The following is a 24,261-nucleotide window of genomic DNA, read 5'->3' on the forward strand; positions in this document are numbered from 1 at the left end:
TGCTGTGCGCGGACGGTGGCCCAGAGTGGCCACAAGCATCCCTGGGGGGGGCATGCACCGCCCCCCGACTACCCCCAGGGATGTGGGCAGCTGGACGGGGCCTGACCTCGCTGACCAGAGCCAGCCCCTGGGTCTGCGCTGAGGTACCCGGGTGCCCGGGAGACGCAGGCGTGGGATGTGTGCATGGGGCGCGCCGTGGGGGTCTCCAGCACCTCCCGGGCCTGCTCCTCCTGCCTCCTCGACACACGGCTCGTTCAGGGTCCTTCTCTGCAGCCCTTCCCGCCAGGACAGGCGGTGGCCAGGGCAGGGATGGCCCTCCCCGGGTGGCCCGAGTCCCTGGCACAGGCTGCACCCAGGCTCCAGGAACTGGGGCCTTGGGGACCATGGACCTGGGATGCTGCTCCGTGGGCCGGGGGAGCCCCTGTGTCCAGGAGGGAGCGGGGCGCCAGTGACCACAGCAGGGGAGGACGGAGGGGCAGGCTCCCTTGTGGCCGCTTCTCACTTCCCCATCCCTGGTGGGCCAGGAGGGACCAGGTGCCAGATGTGGTCGGTTCTTTATTGAAGAGGAAGGTGGCTACAGTGAGGGCTGCGGGGGCAGGCAGGGAAAGGTGAGCACTCTGGGGGATCAGAGGTGGGGGACAGCCGCAGGGAGGAGGGCGGTGGGAGGGCAGGGTGGGCGGGGGCCCAGACAGCGCCCCCAGCCCTGCAGTCGGCCCCCAGGGCCCGACGGTGCTGCCCCATCTCCCAAGGCCGGCAGCCCGGGGTGCCTGGAGACCGCTGAAGTATCACGGTGGAAGGACGGTTGTAGCAAAACAGTGCCAGCCGAGTGACGGGCAGCGCGGGCGTCAGTACACGGAGCTGTTGCGGATGCCACAGCACAGCACCATGCTCAGAATCATCTCGAAGATCTGGGAGGGAGGGAGGGAGAGAGGGAGGGAGGGCATCAGGGCCTGGACGCGCCCCGCCCCGGCCACCACCCCGGCCACTCACCATGATCACCGCCACCACGATGGCCGCTATGCCAATGAGGTAGAGCTTCCCCGAGAAGAGGTCATCGATCTGGGGATGGCAGTCATCCTGGGGAGGACACCACGGAGTCAGGGCCCAGGGCTGCGCCCTGTCCCCCCCACCACCACCCCCCCAGGAGAGGCCCTGCCACCACCTTGTAGAAACTGATGCTGTTCAAGCCCTCAGGACACGTAGTGGCCTTCAGATGGGCGTTGGTTATGTGCGACAGGGTTTTGGAGCCACAGCAGTTGAGCTGGAGATGGACAGAGGGTGAGTGGACAGGCCCCGTGCCCGACGGGAACCCCCCGGCCCGGCACGCACCGTCTGGTGGAAGGTCTTCATCACAGCCCGCGCCTTGGCCGCCGCGTCCTCCTCCTCCACCAGCGTCTGCTGTGCCGCCTGGTCATAGAACTGCTTCATGTCCTTGGCGATCTGGGGGCCGGCAGGGTTACGAGGGGCAGGTCCCAGGCCCCCCCTCCCCCGCAAGCCCACCCCGGGCCCCTGTGCACCTGGTTCTTGTTGACGAAACCCCAGATGCCGGCAGCCACCTCACAGGCAAACAGGATCACCAGGCAAGCGAAGAACTGGGGAGCAGGTGGGGGGTTCAGGCTGGCCTCCCGCCGGTCCCCAGAGGGGCTTCCCCGAGACCCACCCTGACACACAGGTGCGGCCGTCCCGGGGACCCCAGATGCCCCCTTACCGTGCCGAGCAGGCACTGGGCCTCCTGGATGGCCCCGTAGCAGCCCAGGAAGCCGACCACCATCATCACGGCACCCACGGCGATGAGGATGTAGATGCCTGGGGGGGTGCCCCGGGCAGGTGAGGCCCCAGTGCCCCCACAGACCCCCCACGCACACATGCCCCCGTGTGCTGAGGGCTGGAGGGCCCGTTGTGGGGGATGGAACCCCAAAGCTCTGCCAGGCTCTTCCCCACCTCCTGCTGCAGCCAGTGACAGGGGGGCCAAGAGGGCGCCCCGGGGTGGCCCTCTGCACCCCAGACATAGACCTGGGGCCAGGCTGTTTCCCCTGCCCAGCTGAGCCAGGACTGTCCCTGTGGAGCGTTGGTGCTCTCGGGGAGACCCCCCCAGGACAGAGGGGCCTCGGTATGGGCCAGCCCTGGGAGGGGTGGGAGACCCCCGCAGCGAGCCCTGGGCGCCCCCCACTCACCTACGTAGAAGGTGTTGGGCGCCGCCCTGTCCCCCAGCTCCAGGTACAGCAGGTTGGTGGTCTTCGGGTCATGCCTCAGCCATAGGGCCACCCCCAGGATCACACCCCCGGCCAGCTGTGGACAGGGCTGCGGTCACTGCCGGCCCAGACCCCTCATCTGCCCCGAGTCCCCCCACCCCACCTGTGCCGTCTTGAGGTGCCCTCGGAGGTGTCAGGGTTCAGGGACGGGTCGGGCAGGTGTGGGGGCCTCCCCCTTGCACCAGGCTGGAGCTGCAGGGCTGAGGGACCCCCTGCAAGATGGCTGAGTGTGCCGGGCCGGGCGCCCCACTCCCCACGCGTGCTGGTATCACCCCACTTCCCCCCAGGGCTGTTTCCCAGCCCTCTCAGGAAGTTCCAAGTCCAGTTTACGGGGCGCTGAGGCAGGTCCCCGAGGGCTGGCGATGTCTGCAGCTGTGAGGCTGCGCTGTGGGTTGCCAGGGGAGCCCTGGGCTCCAGTGGCGCGGAACCCCAGGTACACAGCACCCCACTCTTTGGAACCTGGCCCAGAAGTGCCTGGAGCCCGTGAGAGGGCAGCAGGGTGGGGGCAGAGGAGGGCTGCCCAGCCACTGCTCCGTCTCTTGCACCCAGACCAGAGGGCCTGGAAGACCCCCCCATCCTCCCTCTCCCCAGCTGGCGGCAGGGTGGGCCCATGGCAGTCTCCATCTGCCAGGCAGAGGAATAGGGGAGGGGCCAGGGCACCCCCTCCCCCCCATCTCGTGTCCGGCAGCCATGGGGCCTTCCCACCACTCACTATCCCCTAAGGGACCAACCCAAGTGGCCTGGAGGTCTGGGGCTCAGTGATGGACATCAGCAGACAGGCCTGCACCCCAAAACCTGCACAGTTGAGAGCCCCTCCCGAGAAGCTCACGGGCGAAGCCTGGGCTTGCTCCCGGCCCCAGGGCTGTCCTGGGGGCATTCAGGCCGTGGGGGAGGGGCAGGGGGCCCTGCTCCGGGTGACCCGATCACAAGGGGTGGCTCAGTGCAGAGACCCTCTGTTTGAGGAAGATCTGCCCAGCTTCTAGGCGGTGTTTTGGGGGCTCACGGCTCCTAGGTACGGGCCGGGCTGAAGCTGGAGCCCACAGCAGCGGTGCCAGGCCCTGACTGGCAACTGGGCGCAGCACGCAGGCCAACGGGCAGGGGCCGAGTCCTCCGGAGGATGCTGCACCGGCGCCCCTGCTGCGAGAGGCTGGGTGGGCAGCCTGGCCACGGCGGCAAGTGCTGGGGTCCCAGGGACCACCCCGGGGCCAGACAAGATTGTTTGGTGTCTTCCTTCTGCCTTCCAGAGAGCTGAGATACAGGGGCGCCCCCGCAACATGCTGGGGAACGCAACATGCTGGGGCACGACTGCCGGTCCCGCCCAAAGCCGCCTGCCCAGGGCCCAGCCCCAGGCTCGAGCCCCGCCCCTGAGCTGCTAGCCCCGCCCCCAAGCCACCTACCCAAGTTCAAGCCCCGCCCCCAAGCCACTTGCCCATGCTCAAGCCCCGCCCCCGAGCTGCTAGCCCCGCCCCAAGCCACATGCCCAAGTTCAAGCCCCGCCCCCGAGCTGCTAGCCCCGCCCCAAAGCCACATGCCCAGGTTCAAGCCCCGCCCATCAAACCAGCCTACCCAGGCTCAGGTTCAAGCCCCGCCCCAGGCCCCTTTAGACCCGAAGGCTGCTGGGGGACAGTCTGGGGCAGGGCGGGCCGGCTGTGTGCGGCTCCGCCCCACCCCAGAGGATGTGCCCCCCCAGCCTTGTCCCTGGACGCCCCGCCGCCCCGCCCACCCACAGGCAGGACGCCCCACGGGCAGGATGCCCGCAGGAAGCCTCGGGAGGGGCTCTCTGCAGGCGGACCCCCGGGGCGCTCCCCCGCCAGGCACCTGGGAGCCACTCAGGCTCTGGAAGGAAGTGGGGGGCGGCGGGGACCCTCTCTGGGGCCAGGAAGCCCAGGGCCCTGGGCCTCAGCTCAGGAAGCAGGGCTAAAAATAGCACGGGGCGGGCGGGGGATGCAGGGAGTCACTTCCTGCCCACAGGGGTGCGTCCCAGAGGGCCAGGGGACCTCTGGGGTGCAGGTGAGGCCCAGGCAGAAGGAGGGGTGCCCCCGTGGAGGGGACTCCCGTGACAGGGTGGTCGCTGAGGCCCAGCCGGGCCCTGTCTGGGCCCCAAGCCTGGGGTGGCCCTCAGATGGGAGGAGAGGACACGTGCCCCCGCCCCACGCGCCAGGGACCCTTAGATGTGGGGACCCCTGCTGGGGGAGGGCGGGGCTCCCCAGGCCTCTGCAGCTAGGCTGGCACTGCCTCCCGGGGGGGGGGGGCGGGGGGGACAGGCCCCAAGGGTCACCGTAGGAGACTCCCCCAGCCCCCCAGCAACTCTGCATCCTTAAGGCTCTCACCTATGGGCACCCCTGGTGCCACTGAGCACTGCTCGGGAGGCGCCCCCCCGAAAGGAGAGGGAGCAAAGAGGCGGGAGAGACGCTGCTCTGGGCCTCGTCACCAGCCCAAGGCCCTGCAGGGCCCCTGCCAAGGGTGTGCAGGCACGCACGGCGCGCAGAAGGCTGGAAGCTTCTGGAAACAGACTGGCCGGGCCTGCCCACGGGAGCCGGGCACCTCAAGGGGCTCATCATCAGTCCCTGGGTGGAAAGCAGTCCAGGCCGCGGGGCTCCCGGCCCCCCAAGACCCCGGGGGTCTGCGAGGCGCGGGGTGGGGGGGACAGCTAACGGGACACCCCCTGCCTGCCCGGGCCTTCCCGGGGAGGGGCAGAAGACCCGGGGCTGCCCGAGCTTCCCCGACGGGCCCAGCTGCGGCGGGCACCCGCGGGCACCCAGGCCGGGTCCCGGGGTGGAGGCGGCCGTGCGCCGCGCCGGCGGCCCCCGAGCCCTGCCGGTCCGTGCCCGCGGATGCCAGCCTCCCCAGGACCAAGGTAACGGCTGCCAGGCATCGCCGTCACGTGCCCTGGCAGAAGACTCAGATGCCAGCTAGCGGCTCCTCCAACGCCTGGAGCCCGCTGGGCACAGGCTGCGGGGGGCGCGGGCCGAGGGGGTGCCCTCCCGGGGGGCCCCAGGCCACACCCCCGGCGGGGTGGACCTCGCCGGCCCCAGCCCTGCCCCCTCTCGGCGCAGGGGGGCGTTTAGGGGCGGGCCCAGTTCTCGACGCTCGGCTGGGCCCAGGGAAGCCCCGGAAAGTCGGACGGGCCTCGGGCTCCCGGGCTGCTCCCCGGAAACGCGGGGACCCCGGGGACCCCGGCCCTGCCCGCGGGCCCGGCTCCCGCAGCGAGGCGGGCGGGCCCAGAGCCCGGGGGTCGCGCGGTCCGCCCCGAGGATGCGCGCGGGCGGGCCCTGCGCGGGGCCCGGGGGTGGCGGGGGGCGCGCGGCGGACCCCGGCCCCGCGCCCGCTCCGGGGTCCCCGGGGTGCCCGCCCGCCCGCCGCGGGGGAGGGGCGGCGCGGGGCCGGGGGGCTCCACCCGGGCGGCGCGGGCGGGCAGGAAGCGCGAACAAAGGGCCGAGCGCGGCCCCGGCGGGCCCCCCGCGGGCAGGGCCGCCCCCCGCGCCCGGCCCCCGGGACCCCGGGGGGCGCGGCGCCAGCCCCTCCCCCGCCGGCCGCGGCGCCCCGGGGGCGGGGCCCGCGCCGGCCCCCCCGCGCCGGCCCCCCGCGCCGGGGTCCGCAGCGCCGCGGCCTGCGCGCGCGGGCCCGGGGCGCCCACAGGTGGCCCCGGCGGCGCGGCGGGGGGCGCGCGGGGCCGCGGCTCACCCAGAAGACGAAGTTGAAGACGAAGAGCAGGTACTTGATGCACTTGGTGCAGCCCTCCACCCCCATGGCTGCAGGGGCGCGGCGCGGGGAGCCGGGGAGGGAGCGCCGGGGATGCGCCGCTGCGCGCTCGCGTCTGCCCGGCCGCGCGCGCCGCCGCCGCTAATAGCCGGGCCCGCCCCGCGCCGCCCGCCCCGCCCCGCCCCGCCCCGCCCCGGGCCCGCCCCCGGACCCCGTCCCGCCCCGGACCCCCGCCCGCGCCCGGCCCGGCCCGCCCCGGCGACCCTCCCCCGCGCGCAAGTCTGGAAGGCGGCGCCGCTCCCCGCCGTGGGGGCGCGGGGCCGGAGAGCGCCCCGCCGGCTCCCCGCCTGCGCCCACCCGAGCCCGCGGGCGGGATGGGCCGGGGGCCTCCAGCCCCGCCCCATCCGGGGCCAGCCCCGCCGGGACGCCTGGGCCTGCTGGCCAGCCGTCCTTTCTCCCCCTCGGCCCGGGTCCCCGGGGGGCGGCTGCGCTCCGAGCGGCTCCCTGCGCCCTGCCCGGACGAGGCCTGCACCCCCGCCTGAGGGCGCCGACCTGTGGCTCCCCCGCTGGGCTTGCTGACCGCACAGGGACACGCGGCGGCCACGGCGATGGGCCGCTGACCCCTCGTGCCCCGAGTCCATGGCCTGGGGGAGCCAGGGTCAAAGGCTGGTCTCCCGGCCCCGCCTGTGATGGGCAGGAAGTTCCTGGAGACCACCCCGCCAGGCCCGGATGACCCCTCCCTGCCCCGGCATTGGCCCCTGCGGGGACAGGAGCCCCCGGCTTCTCTGGACACCGGCCTCCAGCACAAGGCCAGTGGGCTGAGCAGGAAGTGTCCCGCAGCCCCAGGAAGGCCCGCTGGCTGCACATTCCCCTCCGGCTGTGTGTGCCCACCGGGCCTTCCCCAGCTCACCAGATGTGGGGCGGCCCCACAAACTCCAGCGGGGTTCACCCTCCAGGCGGGGAGCTCTCTGCGTTTGTCCAGCGGTGGGGACCGACTGGCAAATGGATGGGGGTGTCAGACCAGTCCTGGGGACCCTCGAGCAGGAGTGCAGGGTAAGGTGCTGGCTTGCACCTGGCGAGGGGGCAGAGGTGCAGAGGGGCATCTGGCCGGAGACCGCGGTCACCCTGTGTGGAGGGTCAGCGGGCACCTCCTTCCTTTGAGGCAGTGGCAAGGTGCCCACGTGGTGGTCGGAGGATGACCGCAGCTTTTGCTGGACCCCAGAGTCTGTGCTGTGGAAGACCCAGGGGTCCCCCAGAGTGGCCCAGCTCCAAGGTGAGTGACCCCAGCCTGCGCCCTGCCTGCCGTGGCCCGGTGGACAGCTCAGGGTCTCCTGGGTGTGCAGTGCTGCGTGCGAGGCCTGGTGCAAGTGGGTGGGTGTGGGGGGCTTGGGGCTGAGTCCCTGACGTTGCGGACCATCATCTGGCCTCCGAGCCGAACCCCAGGACGGGAACCCCAGAGCACCCTGTCTCCACGGCTGCACGTGGCCTCTGGCTGGGCCCACAGGCCCTTCGCACCACAGGTGAGGTCAGGGCTTGGCCAAGAGACTGAGGCCCCCAGGTCCCCCACCTCTGCCTCGCCAGCGTCCCCTCTGAGCCCTCCACGTCTGCAGCAGCATCGGCTGCTCACCGCACATCCTCTGACTGTCCTTCCAGAATGTTCCGGGTGGCCCAGCCCAGCAGCCCTGAGAAGGTTCCGAATGCGACTCTCGTGACGGCTGCCCTGGCCCACGGCCAGTCCTGCTCCCGCGAGTCTGCTCCATCGCCCTGGACGCAGGTGAGGTTCCCACTCTGTCCCGTCACGCACGTCACAGCCCTGCAGAGTGACCCGTGCACCCACACAGACGGGACGGCTCCGTGGGCCCAAGCAGCTCAGCCAGGCAGGAGGCGGGGAGGGTTGGTTGCAAGGGCCCGTTGGTAGCCCTGTGTTCTACCATCGGCTTTGCTTATCTTACTGGAGTTTTTTTTTTCTTTTTGGGTCACACCCAGCGATGCACAGGGGTTGCTCCTGGCTCTGCACTCAGGAATTACTCCTGGCCGTGCTCGGGGACCATATGGGATACTGAGAATCGAACCCGGGTCGGGCCACGTGCAAGGCAAACACCTTGCCCGCTGAGCTATCACTCCATCCCTTATTGTGAGTTTTTTTTTTTTTTAGGTTTATTTATTTATACTTGGGTCACACCTGGTGATGCCCAGGAGTTACTCCTGGCTCTGCACTCAAGGATTACTTCTGGTGGTGCTCAGGGGACCATACGGGATGCTGGGAATTGAACCTGGATTGCCACATGCAAGGCAAACGCCCTACCTGCTGTGCTGTTGCTCCAGCCCCGAAAAGCTTTAGTTTTTGACTCATACATAAGCAAAGGTTCCACGGACATCGTCCCACAGCCTTGACCAGGGCTCCCTCCCCCCTTCCTTGCCCAGGGCCATCCCAGCCCCCCCCCCTTCCACTTTAACCGCATGTGCTGCCAGAGATCACTTTTAGTTTTAAAGTTTTGCTTAGTCACCATAATTGCAGTTATTCATGATTAAATCTCCAGCGGTCTCCTAGCACCCGTCCCCTCCCCAGCGTCCACTACCCAAAACCATGTCCCAACGCCTGTTCCTTCACTAGAGTCTACTGCCCTCCCCGAGTGTCCCCAGTTTCACCCCCCGTGCCTGTCTCTATGGCCGGCACCTTTGGGGGGTCACATCTGGAATGCTCGGGTCACCCCTGGCAGAGCTCGGGGACCCTGTGAGATGCTGGGATGGGTCTTGGGCCAGCTGTGTGCGAGGCCAGCATCTGCCTCTGGCACGTGGCTGTAGTTTCCAGGTGACTGCAGGCCGGCTTCACGCCTGACTCCTCACTGCCTCCCATCAACCACTTCCGTCCACCATTGTCCTAGTGTCCCTCTGAGGGGACACCAGCTCTCCTGCTCCTCACTTCTTTATTTTTTTATTTTTCTTTATTTAATTTTTTTCTGCTTTTTGGGTCACACCCAGCGATGCTCAGGGGTTCCTCCTGGCTCTGCACTCAGGAATCACTCCTGGCGGTGCTCAGGGGACCCTACGGGATGCTGGGGATCGAACCCGTGTCGGCTGCATGCAAGGCAAACGCCCTCCCCGCTGTGCTATCTCTCCAGCCCTCCTCCTGACTTCTTTAAACCCCACAGACCCGCGAGGCCGTGGGCGGGGTTCTCGGGGCCAGCAGGGGCCAGCCTGTCCGCTCCTTGGTCTCTTTCCAGTCCTTTTCGTATTGAGTCCCGGTGACAATAGCGTTGGCGTCATCCCTTATCTCTGCAACACAGCTGCCCACCCACACCCCGTCTTACTCCTCCGGTACCCCAGCCCTCCTCTGCACCCCACACTCCCAGCCTCCCAATCCCAGCCCTCCTCTGCACCCCCATTCCCAGCCTCCCATATCGCATCCCTTCTCTGCACCCCACGTTCCCAGCCCCCCCATCCCAACCCTCCCCTGCACCCCACGTTCCAGATTCCCCATCCCATCTCTTCTCTGCACCCACACTCGCAGCCTTCCCTGGGCTCAGTTCTCTTGGCAGTCTCTTGGGTTTCCTCTGGGCATTGTCTGGCCCTTCCTTTCTGGGAGGGGGACGGACGGGCACACCCAGCTGTGCTCAGGGGCTATTCTTGACCCGTGCTTGTGAGCGACCGCTGGCGGTGCTCGGGACCTTGAGCCTGGTGGGCAAACGCCATGGCCCTGGTGTGACCCGCGGGTACTTGTCCTCTCCCCCACTGGCCCCCCCCGGCCCCTCGCGGGCTGTGGCCGCTGCAGGTGTCCATCTTCCCTGCAGCCAGGCGGAGCTTCACGCCCGGGGCTGGTGTGGGCATTCGGGTTGTTTGGTGGCTGGCTGTGGTCAGCGCTGCGGGGAGCACGCGTGTGCGTGTTTTGTTTGGAAGCCATGTTCCCAGGGCCCTGGGGGTCCAGGCCCCGAGACGAATTTGGTGTTTGTGTTTCCCTGTCTCGAGGTGAATGAGGGTCCCCACCTCATCTGCGTCTCCCTGATGGTCCCTTCTCCTAATGTCTGTCTCCATGGCCTCTTTCGGTGGTTTTTTTTTTTCCTTTCTGGGTCACACCCAGTGGTGCTCAGGGGACCCTATGGGATGCTGGGACTCGAACCTGGGTTGGCCACGTGCAAGGCAAACGCCCTACCCGCTGTGCTGTCGCTCCAGCCCCTCTTGGTTGTTTTTTGTTTTTTGTTTGGGGAGCCACATCCGGTGGTGCTCAGGGCTGACTCCTGGCTCTGTGCTCAGGGATCACTCTTGGCACGGCTCAGAGACCACATGGGGTGCTGGGGATCGAACCCAGTTCAGCCAAGTGCAAGGCCAGCACCCCACCCACCGTGCTGTCACTCTTGGTCCCAGTTGCCCACCACCTCTTACCGGTTTTATGTGCTTATGTGTTGGTACGGGCTACCCCGGCAGTGCTCAGAAGTTTCTCCAGGCTGGTGCTTGGAGGCCACTCCTGGCAGTGCTCAGGGACCATGCGGTGCCAGGGATCAAGCCTGGGGCCTCCGCATGTCCAGCCTGGGCTCCAACCCAGGGGGGGCCCCAGCTGTCTCTCCCTGTTTTGGGGTGGGATTGGTCTTTTAGTTATTGAGCTTTGGAAGTATGTTATCTGTCTAGACTATTGGACACCCAGGATGCAGTTCTCCACCCCAGTTGAAGGTGGTCCTTTCACTGAGCTGTATTGGGAGGTTTTCCCTTCACTGAGCGGGATTGGGAGGTAGTGATTTCACTGAGCGGGATTGGGAGGTGGACTTTTCACTGAGCCAGGCTGGGAGGTGGTTGTTTCACTGAGTGGGGTTGGGAGGTGGTGCTTTCACTGAGCAGGGGTGGGAGGCTTTGCTTTCACTGAGACTAGGTACGGAGGTGGGCCTTGCACTGAGCCGGAGTTGTTTGGCTGTAGGAGCCTTCTTACTTCAAGGTTGTAATCTTCATCCACTTTATTCCTTTTTGCTTCAGTTACTTCATCCATGGAGTAAATTTGTCAAAGACATCAGAAGTCACCATCTCCAAGAATCCTTTCAAGTGCCTTGTGGACGCACCTCTGATATTGAGGGCTTTGGTCCATTTTGTTTATTTACTGGGAGGGTTGGGCTCCACCCAGCAGTGCTCAGGGCTTATACCTGGCAGTCTTGGGGGACCATGACGGATGCCAGGTTTGGACCGGCTCTTCCTGCTGTGCCATCATCCTTTGCTGCTTCAACCCGTGCTAAGTGAGTTTTTATGAATGGGGTGAGTCGGGAGTTGGGCTCATTTGCTTGCCCGTGTCTACCCAGTGCCATGGGTGAGACTTTCCTGCCCACTCGCTATCCAGATCTTTGTCAGAATGAACGGTCCCACCCGAGGGGGTCTCTGAGCTCCCATTGCCTTAGTCCACCCCCCGCCTTATGGATTTCTGTAGCTTTGTGGTATGACTTTAAGTCAGGGGATACGATGTCTCTCTCCTTCTCTTTCCTTGGAGTTTCTCTGGTGCCTGGGGAGTTTCCCGGCTCCATACACGTTTCGTGCCTCCTGCTTTGGCCGGTGATCACTTTAGCACTGATTAGGAATATGCTTCTACTTTCTTGACATTCTATTTTTGTTTTGAAAAGCGATTTCTGTGATTTGTATTTTTCACGGGTAGCTTGCCAGGCTTTGCCGTGCGGGCGAGATGCTCTCAGTAGCTTGCTGGGCTCTCTGAGAGGGGTGGAGGAATTGAACTCGAGTCGGCTGGAGCGATGGCATAGCAGTAGGGTGTTTGCCTTGCACGCAGCCAGCCCAGCCGAGCTGGGTTCGATTCCTCTGGCCCTTTCGGAGAGTCCGGCAAGCTACCGAGAATATCTCGCCCACACGGCAAAAGCCTGGCAAGCTCCCGGTGAAGTATTCAATATGCCAAACACAGTAACAACAAGTCTCAAAATGGAGACGTTACTGGGCCCATTCGAGCAAATGGATGAACAACAGGAGGACAGTGTTTGACAGTTTGTTATATTTTTCACAAAATTTACCTTGAGGGGAGAGAGTCACCACATTCAGTGCTTGGGGTTTACTCCTGGCTCTGTGCTCGGGGATCTCTCCTGGCAGACTCAGGGCACCGAATGGGATGCCCAGAATCCAGTCAGCTGCGTGCGAGGCAGGCACCTTACCTGCTGTGCTCTCTGGCTCAGGACATTCCCTTCAAGGTGTTTTTTTGTTTTGTTTTCTTTTGTTTTTATAATCTTTATTAGTGAAACACCGTGAGGTACAGTTGTAGACTTACAAATTTTTGTGCTTGCGTTTCAGTTACACAATGATCGGACACCCGTCCCTCCACCAGTGCCCTCCTTGAGAGGTTCCCCGTGCTGCTGAGGAGGGGAGGAAGGGAGGGAGTCTTCCGCGCTGCCCCTTCTGCAGCGCTGGGTGTGGGTTTGCGTCGCCCCTGCACACACTCCTCGTTCCTGGGAGTTTCGGGTGAAGCTGAGGGTCCCCACGTCGCCCCCCTGTCATGGCCAGTCTGCTTCTCCCCGCCCCTTCTGCGTCCTCTGCTCTTCTCTCTGGGCTGGCCGGGCGCTGCCAGCACCATGAGTGACCATGGCAGTTCGTGTCTCCTCAGAGGACACTCTGTGTTGCTCTGGTGAGGGGCCTTGTCTGCCACTTGTTCGGACCCCTCCAAGCCCGCTTTTCCCAGGGATCTGGCATAACTGGGCACCTGCCTCCCTCCAGCCTGTGGTGGGTCCCCGACTGATCTGTTGCGGGGCCGTGGGGCAGGCCGTCTCCCTCCACCACCCCGTGGCTGTGTCGTTTGCCAGGTTGGCGGGAGACCTGGGAAATTGATGCTCCCAGGAATCGCCCTGCTCCTTGCGGTGCCGGGATGGAGATGTCCGGGGGAGTCTGTCCCCTGTGCAGGGAGCACTGGTGGAGGAGGGGACCCACGCGTCTCAGAGGCCGGGAGAATGTGCTGCTGACCCCGTTCCCACACAGGCTTTGGTTTCGGGGGAGATTTGGGGTGCGGGGGGAACTGGTGGGCACCTGGCCCTCGGGGCGGCCCTGCGTTCTCCTTCCGTCCTGCCCCAGGGCTGCTCTGGGCAGCGTCCACCTTCACCTGAGCCAGCCTGGGAGCTGGAACGTTCTAAGGATCTGTCTGTTTCTTCCTCCTCCTGCCCAGCGGCATGGCATGATTCACGGTCATCCTGTCTCCAGAGCGGCGTGCCAGTCCCGAGCTGTGCTGCCCAGTGCGGAAGAAGCCCTGGACACCCGCTGGGGTGGACAGGTCAGCGTGTGCAGGGCAGGAGCCTGACCCGGCCCGCCTGTGGTCCCTGTTCATTCCCTCTCGTTGTATTTATTTGTATTTCTGAGGTATCTCTGGTGATACTCTTTCGTTTCTGATCTGCTTAGCTAGAATTTTCTATTTTTTCCCCCTTTCTTTTCCTTTTGTGGGGGCGGGGGCTGCACCCAGCTGGGCTCAGGCTTCTCCATGGTCTCCTTGCGCGTCTGTGTTTGATGTGCGTGACCTTGATTTCTGCTCCGATTCTCATTTTCATTTGAGGTTTTCTAGTTTTTTGATATTTGGGCCACACCCGACAGTGCTCAGGACTCACTCCTGGTGGGCCCAGGGAAGCCATTTGGGGTGCCGGGGATTGAACCTGGGTGGGCTGCGTGCAAGGCGTCCAGCCCACCCACAATTCTGTTTCCTCTGGCTCCATCTGCTCTGGTTTTTATTTTATTTTCATCTTTGAGACACAATTCTTTTTTTTTTTTTAATTTATTTTTTAGTTGAATCACCGTGAGATACAGTTACAAAGCTTTCATGATTGAGTTTCAGTCATACAGTGGTCGAGCACCCATCCCTCCACCAGTGCTCATTCTCTACCACCAATATCCTTGCTATCCATCCCCCCATCTCTCGCTCCCCCCCTGCCTCTGTGGCAGACAATTTCCCCCATACTCTCTCTACTTTTGGGAATTATGGTTTGCAATACATATACTGAGAGGCCATCACGTTTGGTCCTTTATCTGCTTTCTGCACACATCTCCTATCCGGAGCGATCCCTCCAACCAATATTGACTCAGTGATCCCTTCTCTCTCCCAGCTGCCTTCTCCCCCAGCTCATGAGGCAAGCTTCCAACCATGGAGCAATCTTCCCGGTCCTTGTCTCTGCTGTCCTTGGGGACACACAGTTCTTTTCATTGCAGTGTGTTCCTTGCACAGTATCTGTGGAAATCTCTTACTATTCCGAATAAACCTTTTCTCCCTCCGTGTCTTTCAGACTTTGCCTAGAGAAGAAAACGTTCTGTTCAGAGTCCAGCGCACAGCAGGTGAGTCTTACCGAGCCAGGCTGGCCGGCCCCTGGGGGGTTGCGGGGATTGCGTTCCTGCAAGGGTCTCCTCAGGAACGGTGTCCACTGCGGGGTGAGCCGGGCTTAGCAACTGCGTGTTGGTTAGAGGGACCCACCTTGACAGTGCCACGTCGGCCTCAGGCGGGAAGACAAGAATAGCCAGCAAGAGGCACTTCTGCTTTTCCATTTTCTTTCTTTCTTTTTTTTTTTTTGCTTTTTGGGTCACACCTGGCGATGCTCAGGGGTTACTCCTGGCTCTGCACTCAGGAGTTATACCTGGCGGTGCTCAGGGGACCATATGGGATGCTGGGAATCGAACCCGGGTCGGCCGCGTGCAAGGCAAACGCCCTACCCACTGTGCTCTCTCCAGCCCATCCACTTTCTATTTTTTGTTGGGGACTTATTGAGACGTTATAGTAAATCATATGTTAGCATGTGATGTATTAACATAATTCTAAGTCACATTGTGCCGAAGGGCTGGAGTGATAGTACAGCGGATAGGGCGTTTGCCTTGCACGCGGATGACCCGACCGACCCAGGTTCAATTCCTCCGCCCCTCTTGGAGAGCCCGGCAAGCTACCGAGAGTATCTCGCCCTCACGGCAAAGCTACCCGTGACGTATTTGTTATGCCAAGGGCAGTAATAGTTGTCACAATGGAGATGTTACTGGGCCCACTGAAGCAAATCGATGTACAACGGTAGGACGGTGACAGTGATTGTGCCAAAGGGCCCAGAGAGATAGTACCCAGAGAGACAAGTCCCCGTGCCCTGGGTGGTCTCTGCCCTGTTTTTGTTTTGTTTTCTTTAATTTTTTAAAAAATTTTATAAGGTAGTTCACAATACTTGGTTACATTTAATATTCAAACACCAACCCCACCACCATATTTGGGATGTTTCCATCCCCAACTCCAAACCCCATCCCAAAGCAGAACTGAAATAATTTATTTTGTATTGTACGAAAATCTCTGAAAATGCTACCCAAAAAAGTATCCATAGAGGAGAGCATGTGAAGGTTGTTTCTATTTTGGCAGGGGCCATTAAGACCGAATATAAGAGATCACTAGCATGTTGTTAAAGGTTGAGCCTTGTGAACCTTCATCTGTGTATCTGTAAATCTCTTCCTCTCTGTCTATGTATATATGCATGTATATATATACACATACATACATACATACATTCTTTTTTTCTTCTATGGTCGGTTGCCTGCTGTTTGAACCCCACCAAATTGTGTGGTACTCTTACACTCTTGGAGACGTGTCTTAGGATGTGTCTCGAGGCTGCAAATGCAGGTCCAGGAATAGGTTCACTCATGCGTGAGGCTCAGCCCAGCCTGTTGGGAGCGGCTTTGAGCGTGGTGACGGTTGGGTTCTGCAGGCTTTCGGCTGCCGGGGCTGGGTCCCTTGGGGCGGGCAGGGCTCTCACCCGCCCCCTTCTGGGGCGCCCCGAGGGAGACAGCCTGGCGCGGGGTCCGGGGTCTGCCCTGGTATTTAATGATTTCCTTCGTGGTGGGGTTTCTTTGACCATCCTTAGAGCTTCTTTGCCTCGTTTCTCGAGGTGCGGTTGATTATTGGCGCTTTTTCTTGCTTCCTGCTTGATGCCTGTCCCCTGTGAACGCCCCTGAGCGCCGTGTCTGTGTCCCCTAACCGTGTCTTTGTTCTCGCTGTCTCTGGGGCCCCTTTCGGTTCCTCTCGCCTTTTCTCTCTGGCCCAGCGGCTAGTCAGTCCTGAGGTGCTCGGCGCTGAGTCTCCGCGTGTCCCCTGGGACCGTCTCTCCTCCCTCACCGCGCCGTGGTCTCTGCCTGGCGCCTGCCACGTGGTCCCGGGGGGCCCGCGTGTCTGCTCACATGTGCCTGCTGGCCTGGGGAACAGCTTCTAAACGCTGGGGCAAGCAGGAGCTTTTTCTGTGCCCGCCGAGCCCTTCCGTTCATTCATCCAGGAAACGCCTTGATTTTTCTTTTTTAATCATCGTTTGTTGGGGGGGGTCACGCCCGGTGATGCTCAGGGGTTACTCCTGGCTCTGTGCTCAGGGATCAGTCCAGGGTGTGCTGGGGGGGTTGCCGGGATTGAACCCCGGCCAGCTGCGTGCAAGGCCAGTGCTCTCCCAGCTGTGCTGCCCCTCCGGCCTGGACTCTGGCCCGGCCAGTGGCGAGAGGGCGGCAGTAAAATCCCCCCCGGCATCCGTGGTTCCCTCAGGCCCATCACAGCTGACGCGCCTTCTTTCCTGCACTTACATCCGACAGGTACCCGGAGTTCCTGGTGTAGCGGTTCCCGGCCAGGAACACCCCGTCTCGCTCTTTGTCGGAGTCTGAGGTGAGCACAACCTCCTCCCCAGCCCTCCCGGCGACTTGGTGCTTCTCTCGCTGCCCCCAGCCTGTTCCTCCAGGCCTGTGAGTCCCGTGGAGGCAGCAGACAGTTGGGCTCAGTTTGCTGGCCCACTGGCCACCCTCTCGGCCACTGACCTACTGGTCTTCCCGGCTGCTGAGTTCAGGACAGCGACAGCCAGTGAAGCTGCTGGAATAACGGCATCCGTCAGTGTCTGGGCCTGGACAGGGCCCCGGCCTCCCACGGTGGATCTCTGCTCCTCCGGCCCCCTCTCACTGTGCCCAGGGCCTGGATCTGCCGTCCATTCACCTCCCAAGGCTGCTTCCCAGGAGCATGGTGCAGTTTCCTGCCGGGGTGCTGGCCAGGACCCCGTGAGGTGAGTCTCCCACAGATTGTCCGTGTTCTCCCTCCTCCTCTCTCTTCCTGTGCTTTGTTCAGTATCTACCCACTTCCAGCGAGAGTTCTCTCTCTCTCTCTCTCTCTCTCTCTTTCTCTCTCTCCTCTCCTCTCCCCCTCTCCCTCTCCCTCTCCTCTCTCTCTCCTCTCTCTCCTCTTCCTCCTCTCTCTCTCTCTCTCTCTCTCAAATTGATTTCTGGGCCACCCCCAGCAGTGCTCAGGGCTTACTCTGGACTCTGTGCTCAGGATCACTCCTGGCAATGCTCGAGGGACCCTGGGCCGGGAACTAGGACAACCGTACAGGGCACGTGGCAGGAGTCTCTGTGCGTGTTTCTCTGACCTTGACAACATCTGCAGAACTGGGATTGTGCCCACGCGCTTGTTTCTGTCTGGGTCAGCCTCTCGCAGCTCCCCTGAGTGGAGCATAACAGGGGGCTGAGCACTTCTGGCTGCGTCAGACCCTCCCCTGGGCTGTCCTGCTTCTGTTGGCTTCATCTTGTCTGAGTCCATCCGTCCTTCCTCCCTACCTCCCTCCCTCACTCCCTTTCTTCCTTCTGTCCTTCCTTCCTCTCTCTGTCTCTCCCTCCCTTCCTTCCTTCCATCCCCTCCCCTCTTCTTCCTTCCCTCCCTCCCTTCCTCCCTTCCTTCCTTCCTTCCTTCCTTCCTTCCTTCCTTCCTTCCTTCCTTCCTTCCTTCCCCTCTCCTCTCCTCTCCTCTCCTCTCCTCTCCTCTCCTCTCCTCTCCTCTCCTCTCCTCTCCTCTCCTCTCCTCTCTTCTCTTTCTCTTCTTTTTTAGTGAAGCAACATCATTTTTCTTGAAACTGTTTAGAAGGGGTGAAGAGAGAAAGAGGGGAAACGCATTCACAAGCGAACACAGTATGGGCGTGGAGCGATAGCACAACAGGGAGGGTGTTTGCTTTCCACGCGGCCAACCCGGGTTCAGTTCCCAGCCCTGAGCACCGCCAGGAGTAACTCCTGAGTGCAGAGCCAGGAGGAACCCCTGTGCATCACCAGGTGTGACCCAAAAGCAAAATAAAGAGAACACAGTAACACTGAGACAAGCAACCGAGACCCTGTTCCAGGGCGAAAATGGACCAGGGGTCCCATGTGTCACGTGGTCAGGGTTCAGTGACTGCTCAGAGCCATGGTGGCAGCCCAAGATGCCCGCGCACAGCTGTGGCCCTCGTGCCCCTTGCCCATCAGTGGCCTGCTCCTGCCTTTAGGGCCTTACTAGCCCTGGGGCCTGCAGCGAGACCAGCCCTGGGGGAGGCGGGCAGGAGTGCGAGCAGACCCCTCTCCCACCACTAAGGTGCCACCTGAAACACTTTCCCACCCCACCCCCCGGCTCAGCACCACCACAACCCCCGGGACAAATGCTCACCAGGAGGGACCCTTGGGCTGGCCCCCTGCACTCCTTGGAGGGGGAGTCGCCCCAGAGTGGCCCGGGGGCCCGAGCAGGCGCCCCTCGCTCTGCCGTCGGTTCCCTTAAGGATTTCAGCGCCCCCAGGACCCCCCTCACCCGGGCGTCAGTGACAGGGCCTCCCCTGGGCTGGGACACGGCTAGGCAGCCTGCGGGAGGAAGGGTCCTCCCCTCCCCTCCCCTCCCCTCCTCCACCTCTCCCCCATTCTCCTCTTCCCCCTCACCCCTCTCCTCTTCTTTTCTCCTCTCTGCTCCCCTGCCCTGCTCTTCCTTCCCTCTTCCTTTCTTCTTTCTCCCCCCTCCTCACCCCTTCTTCCCTCCCCTCGCCTCTCCTTCTCTTCCACTCCTGTTCTTTTTCCCTCTCTTCCTTTCCTCTCCTCTCCTTTCCCCTCCTTCCCAACCCCTTTCTTCCCCTCCCCTCCCTTCCTCTCCAGGTTTCACATAGAACTGAGTTTCCTGGGGTTTAAGTACCTGGCTGGAGCGATAGCACAGTGGTAGGGCGTTTTTCCTTGCACGCAGCCAGCCCGGCCGAGCTGGGTTCGATTCCTCCACCCCTCTCAGAGAGCCCGGCAAGCTACCGAGAGTATCTCGCCCACACGGCAAAGCCTGGCAAGCTCCCCGTGACGTATTCAATATCCCAATATGAATATATATATATATATTCAATATGCCAAACACAGTAACAACAAGTTTCATGATGGAGACGTTACTGGGCCAGCTTGAGCAAATCGATGAACAACAGGAGGACAGTGTTTTTTTTTGTTTTTTTGTTTTTTTTTGTTAAAGTACCTGGATGAGGCTTTTGCTCTTGTGCAGGGGATCAAGGATCCGGAGAGCTGACGGGTGGGCGCCTGGCATCCCACCGCAGGTGACTGAGTGCTGAACTGGGAGTCGCCCGTGGGCTGGAGCCTGGCTGTGCCACACGCTCTCGTTGCTGGGGTCTTTCGGTGGTGAAAGGTCGGGGTGCAAGGCGTCCCGTCTTCTCTTTCCCGTTCTGGCTCTTTGGGGAGTTCTCTACTTTTGGCAGACGTCTTTGCATTCATGTAGTTGCACCGGCCCTCTCGGCGGTGCTCGGGGATGGCCGTTGGCGGGGCTGGAGCCCGGTGGCTGCGTCTCAGACACCCACTCTGCTCCTGTCCGTGTCCCTCCGCCGGCTCACACTCATGCTCCTTGTTTGTCTGCTTTTGGGCCACCCTCAGCTGTGTGTGTGTGTGTGTGTGTGTGTGTGTGTAGTCTCACTCCTGGCAGGGCTGAGGGATCATCTGGGGTGTCGAGGATCGAACCCAGGTCGCCCAGGTGCGGGACAAGTGCCCCCCTGCCCTGCCCTCCCGTAGCTCCAGCCCTCGTAGCACAAGCTCCGCGTCCTTGAGGGTGCCTTGGGGATTTTGACGGTGCGCGCCCAGGGCTGCTGGCCGCGACGGTGTGTTCATCTCCTGCCGCCCTCTTCTCCTTCCCCTGGGACCTGCAGTTTCAGGCTTTGAGTCTCCTTTGGGTTGGGGCACCCCAGACATGGTCCCTCCGTCCTTTCTCCTCTAGTCATTGTGTCTGGGAGTGCGACACCCTCAGGGCTGTTGGCCTGCAACCCTTCCCTCCTCCTTCCTTCCTTCTTCCCTCCCTCCCTTCCTTCCTCCTTCCTTTCTTCCTTCTCTCCATTTTCTTTTTTTTTTTAATTTTTTTTTTTTAGAGTCTCTGGTAAAGGTAAAAAGGTAAAGGCCCTCCCGTTGATCGTCGATTTGCTCGAGCGGGCCCAGTAACGTCTCCATTGGAGACTTTGTTGTTACTGTGTCTGGCATATCGAATACTCTCGGTAGCTTGCCGGGCTCTCCGAGAGGGGCGGAGGAATCGAACTCGGGTCGGCCAGGTTGGCCGCTTGTAGAGTCTCTGAGGCATCTTTTTTCTTTTTTTGCTTTTTGGGTCACACCCGGCAATGCACAGGGGTTACTCCTGGCTCATGCACTCAGGAATTACTCCTGGCGGTGCTCGGGGGACCATATGGGATGCTAGGAATCGAACCCTGGTTGGCCGCATGCAAGGCAAACGCCCTGCCCGCTGTGCTATCACTCCAGCCCTTCCATTTTCCTTCTTCTTTCCTTCCTCCCTTCCTCCCTCCTTCCTTCCTTCCTCCTTTCTTCCGTCTTTCCATCTTCCTTCCTTCCTTCCTTCCCTCCATCTTCCTCCTTCTTTCCTTCTTTCCTTCCTTCCTTCCTTCCTTCCTTCCATTTTCCTTTCTTCCTCTCTTTCTCCTCCCTCCCTCCCTTCCTTCCTTCCTTCCTTCCTTCCTACCTACCTACCTACCTACTGAGGTAAGATTGAACCTTACTTAGAAAGTCATTTGAGGAGAGGGAGGGAACACGACTTCTCAAGCGTGGAAAGAGCCAAGGGCGTGGAGAGGAGCCTTGAGGTGCGTGTTCGAGGGCGAGCACGGCGTGAAGCGCGACCCTGTAACTCCCTTTCGCGCTGTCTTCGCTTTTGTCTCCTGGGGACCTCCCAGGCAGGATTTCTCTTCTCTGGAGCAGCGTAAAGAGGGTGGGTGGGCGAGTCCTTCCGCGGGTCCTGCAGATTGTCCGAGCCTGGCTTTGCTGTCCGGGAGAGTGTTGTGTCCCTGTCCGCGTGTTCTGATCTCAGACTCTCTCGTCAGTCACCGTGTGTCCGGCCCACGGCCTGTGACTTGGCGTCCCGTCCTCCTGGAGTCACCGCTCCACCTTCTTCTCTTTCTGTTCCTGATCCGACTCTGCCGTTTTCTCTCTTCTCTCCTTTGAGACCGCCGCACACTCGTCAGTCATGTGTATTCCTTTGAGAGCCCCGTTCTCGGTTTCTCTAACTTGCTTCGATATGCCAGACACAGTAACAACAAAGTCTCCAATGGAGACGTTACTGGGCCCGCTCGAGCAAATCGACGATCAACGGGAGGGCTGTCATCTGCGTGTCTGCTCTTCTGCCCCCGCCGGGCCATCCTCGCGGTTCCTGGGGTCCCGTTCCTGGGTGGGCAGCCGGGCTGGTGTCCCGTTCCCGGGTGGGCGGCTGGGTTGGGGGTCCCGTTCCCGGGTGGGGACCGGGCTGGGGTCCTATTCCCGGGTAGGGGCTGGGCCGGGCCGAGCCTTTCCCTGTTCCCTGTGGGCCTGGTTGCTCTCGGCCCCCTGGGCTCACCGCGTGTCCTTCCTCCTGCTCCTTCCCAGGAATCTGCTCGTTTCTCTGTTGCTCCGTCTGTCACTCAACCTCCGAGGGGTTGAGTTTTCCCCAGCTTGCCTCCATGCTTTACTTCTGCTCATGGCGTTTCTGTTTGACGGAGTTTCTGTTCCCGTCACCCATGGGCCCCTGATGTACTCATCCCGGAGAACGTTCTGGTGCGCTGGGAAGTGCATGCCCAGCCCGTGGGGGTATAGCTCTGTCCGGGCAGGTTCCTAATCCCAGTTTGTCCAGTTCCACGCTGGGGCCGTTCCTGTATTTTTATTTTCTGTGTGGCTGACCCCCCAGCTATGAGAATGGGGATGACATTTCCCACCCCCCGCCCCGGACTGTCCACAGTCTCTTGATTATTAGCAGATGACTTTCTTGTTTGTCTCTTGGGCTGCTCCTGAAGTCGGTGGGGCTTAACGTGAGGCGAGAGAGAGAGAGAGAGAGAGAGAGAGAGAGAGAGAGAGACGGTCACTTTCTCCCGATCCGCCCCTGCCTGCCCGGGAGCGGCTGGGGAGTCAGGCCAAGGCCTGGTCCAGACTTTCCAGTGACTTGTTCCTGTCTCGCAGAAAAGAATTTCAGTAGTAGACAAGCAGTGAAGTAAAACCAGATTTTTGGGGGAGGATTTTAGGAAAGGGAAAGAGGGAGAGAAAGTGAAAGAGAGGAACGCGCTCAGGAGAGAACCGGGGCTTCTCCAAGGGCGGAGAGAGCCCCTACACACACCCCAGCATTAGACAGGAGAGTGTTAAGTCCACATCTGAAGAGGACACAGCATCACATGGGGTCGGGCAGCATATGCTCCTCCCTTTGTTCAAGGTGGGTTTTATACGGTTTCTCTATCCTGCCGCCATGTGGGGCTTTCTAGCAAGGTAAGAGTCCGTTGCTAGGGTGGTGTCCAAGGGGGCTGAGTCGGGAGTGGTCCACGGTCCTCTCTGAAATTCCTTTCCTGGCCTTTTGTTCCTGCTGGAGGTTCTCTGGAGGCATCCGGCCTGCTCTGGGCCTGTTGCTGGCACCAGATAAGGGTCTGAACAGGCCTCGGTTCCTGTGTCTGCAGCCTTGGCCCTGTTGGTTTTATTACTTCCTCGGAATCCCATTGCCATGGGGGCCCTCCCCGCCTACCTGCCGACGTCACACCCAGCTGTGTTCAGGGATCACTTCTGGCAAACTCGGGCAGCATCTAGAAGCATCTGGAGCACTGTGGATCGAATGCAGGTCGGCCATGTGCACCCACCATCCCTTAGAGTAGGTAAGAGCCCGCTGCTAGGGTGGTGTCCAAGGGGGCTGAGTCGGGAGTGGTCGATGGTCCTATTTGAAATTCCTTTCCTGGCCTTTGTTCCTGCCGGAGCGTCTCTGGCAGGGTCCAGCCTGCCCTGAGTCCATCCTGCCCCCTGGCCTTTGTAGTAGTGCCCGTCACCTCTCAGTGCGTCCTTGCTTCATGCTCTGTTTTGTCTGATACAAATACAACCAGTCCTGCTTCATTTCGTGTCTGCCGCTGGCCTGTGTGATTGTTGCCCGGCCGTTTGCTCCGAGTCTGGTGCTGCTCCCGTGAGTGTGTTTGCGTCCCAGCAGCCGAAGGGTGTATTCTGGTTTCCTCCCTTTGTCTGCAGAGTTTAGTCCACTGACTTTGAGAGCAGTGATGTCCATCGGGCATCCATTGCCGTTTTCCTCTGAGGCTTCCCAGGCCTCTGGCCTCCTTTCTTATTTTTTTATTTTTAAAAATTTTCTGAATTTATTTTTTTATTTTTATTATTAGTGAAACACCATGAGGTACAGTTGTAGACTTACAAAATTTTTCCCAATTATTTATTTATTTTTATTAAAATTTTTTTTAATAGTGAGACATCTTGAGGTACAGTTGCAGACTTACAGATTTTTGTGCTTGGGTTTCAATTATACAATGATTGAGTAACCCATCCCTCCACCAGTGCCCATTTCCCACCACCACGGATCCCAGTATCCCTCCCACCCCCCACCCCCCCAATCCCACCCTGCCTGTGGCAGGCCATTCCGTTTTGTTCTCTCTCTCCTTTTGGGTGCTCTGGTTTGCAAAAGAGGCATTGAGTGGCAGTCATGTTCAGTCTATAGTCTACTCTCATCACGCTTCTCCCATCCTGGGTGGATCCTCCCAACACCCTTTATTTGGTGCTCCCTTCTCTGTCTGAGCTGCCTTTACCCCTAGCGTGTGCGGCTGGCCTCCTTTCTTCGCCTTCCCTGGTTTTCTCCTCCTGCACACACGGGCTTGCAGGTCGCTGGAGTTCGGTGTCTTTGCTTTTGATTTCAAGCTGCTGAGTCTGGAGTTCAGGCTGCAGCCCTGACTGGTCTCTCTCCTGCTTCCAGCGGGGCGCCCACCTTCTACCCAAGACCAGCCCCGTTCCCTGCAGAGCCGTGCTAGGGGCCCGGAACGTTCTTTGCTGTTGTTTGTCTGAGATGGTTTTGCAGCTGCTTCGAGTCTGAGTGATGACTTGGGAGGGTGACGCTACCCCTGAAGCTCTTTTTGTTCCAGCCTCAGCCGTCTCGCCCGTTCCCTGCTGGATTGCAGCGTTCTCGCGAGACACCCAACCTGGGTCCTGCGGGCCAGTCTTTGCTTCTGAGTTTTCACGTCTCTCCCGTTGGTTCTTGCCGTGTGGGATGCGGTTATCTTTTTTTTTTCCTTAAATTTTTATTAGTGAAACACCATGAGGTACAGTTGTAGACTTACAA

General features: G+C 61.2%; 1 protein-coding gene across 1 annotated transcript; it reads right to left on the reverse strand.

Moving 5' to 3' along the window:
* Positions 1–596: 596 nt before the first annotated feature.
* CD81 (CD81 molecule) lies at positions 597–6,101 on the reverse strand. Its single transcript, XM_056131836.1, has 8 exons — positions 5,937–6,101; positions 2,175–2,289; positions 1,709–1,806; positions 1,518–1,592; positions 1,330–1,440; positions 1,163–1,261; positions 991–1,077; positions 597–908 (listed from the first exon to the last, which is right to left on the reverse strand). Exons 1-8 carry the CDS (start codon positions 6,000–6,002, stop codon positions 846–848), a joined length of 714 nt encoding a protein of 237 aa, XP_055987811.1. The 5' UTR covers positions 6,003–6,101; the 3' UTR covers positions 597–845.
* Between the last annotated feature and the right edge of the window lie 18,160 nt (positions 6,102–24,261).

This window comes from Sorex fumeus, unplaced genomic scaffold (genome assembly GCF_029834395.1).
Source record: "Sorex fumeus unplaced genomic scaffold, SorFum_2.1 ptg000093l, whole genome shotgun sequence".
NCBI lineage: Eukaryota > Metazoa > Chordata > Mammalia > Eulipotyphla > Soricidae > Sorex > Sorex fumeus.